At 44.6% G+C, this 1426-nt stretch overlaps 1 protein-coding gene across 1 annotated transcript; it reads right to left on the bottom strand.

The window, feature by feature from the left end:
- Window positions 1–18: 18 nt before the first annotated feature.
- Pmar_PMAR018903 (hypothetical protein) lies at window positions 19–1384 on the bottom strand (the record flags this gene model as incomplete). The annotated part of the gene is made up of 1 exon (XM_002782292.1): window positions 19–1384. A coding segment is annotated over one exon (1366 nt), but the record flags the coding sequence as incomplete, so codon positions are not given.
- Window positions 1385–1426: the final 42 nt, after the last annotated feature.

Below are 1426 nucleotides of genomic sequence, written 5' to 3'. Positions count from 1 at the left end.
GACATCGTTGACCATCACAGGGCTCCCAACTATTAAAACGCTTCTTAGGTTCAATGACGAAGTCGTGACCATTAGAGATATAGGTAATGAAGTCATAGCTTGATGTAACTCTAGACTTGTTAGATCCACCGGTATAGACATCATCGACAAACTTGATCAGTGTGATCTCCTTGGGGACCGGTGGACAACCCTGTAGATAGGAGAAGGCCTCAGTGCTAGATCTCAGTAGACAACGCTCAACCAAATGAGGCTCAATATCACATAGACGAGTAACCGGAGCTTCAACTGTAGAAGCCAGCTTGGACAATGCCTTGATCTCATTAATCACATCTTCCATAGAAGCGTCAAGTTGATTAGGCGCTGCTGTAGAGCCAAAGGCTACACGGGACCATAGAACAATGTATGGTCCGATACAAGTGTAGCCAACATATGGAACATCCTTAATACTAGAGGACATTCTACAGAATGCCTTAGATAGATCTCCAGCTATGAAATACTCATAGGATCGAATAGCAAGGAGGCAACCGGCTAGAGAGTTCTGAGGATAGCCACCACGATTAGAGAAGCGGTTTAGGTCTCTAAAGTCGAACACCACCCTACACGGTGTAGTAGGATGTAGATGGCGATACACTAGATGTGAAGGAGTGTAATGTTCCGCCAGAGGAACAGGAGAACCCTCATTGGCAGTACCCTTGACCAACGTAGACCAAGCTGCTTGACACATAGCTCTAGTTGGCTTCTTCAAACCAGTTGACCGTAGATCACAGACAATCGAACAGAAACCCCTATCGACAAGTTGTGAAAGGGCATCCTCAAACATAGATTGCTGTTTAGAATCTAGACGAGCTATAGAGGCTAGACCACGTTTAGCCGCGTAGTGAAAGTTGAAACCAGGACGGTCTTGACTTCGCCATGGTACTTCAGTAGATACACGACCTAGTGGAGCAATCTTATCACTGATCCATTCCCTAGATATAACTTCCCAAGGTGGAAGTAGATCGCGGTCTGGGGCTAGAGAGGAGTCAGTGATAGCATCAAAACACATAGTAGAGCCATAACCAATAGATAACGGAAGATCGGGATGGATCTCAACGTCATCATTGAAGGTATCGTAGAGAACATAGTTATCATCTTTACCGTCGTAGCAGAACTCCAGAGTACTAGGCTTAATAAAGATGGAAGGTTTGACTCTAGATACCGATATAGATGATAGAGAGACAACATGGCTGATGTGCATAACAGCAACTTTACGTAACCAATCCATATCACGCAGTGATAGACGGGGTTCAGTACCGTCAACTGTAGAAACTTGAGTAGGTCGTTCTCCCAATCGAACAATGATACCATCAGGCGATATAGATATAGTGGTACGTAGCTTAGCCATAGTAGAGCATCCAATAATAACAGGAGTACTCAACTCATCAGA

This window comes from Perkinsus marinus (assembly GCF_000006405.1).
Source record: "Perkinsus marinus ATCC 50983 genomic scaffold scf_1104296939836, whole genome shotgun sequence".
Classification (NCBI taxonomy): Eukaryota; Perkinsozoa; order Perkinsida; family Perkinsidae; genus Perkinsus; species Perkinsus marinus.
Note: the sequence above shows the minus strand (reverse complement) of the source record. Positions and strands in the feature narration are given on the sequence as shown.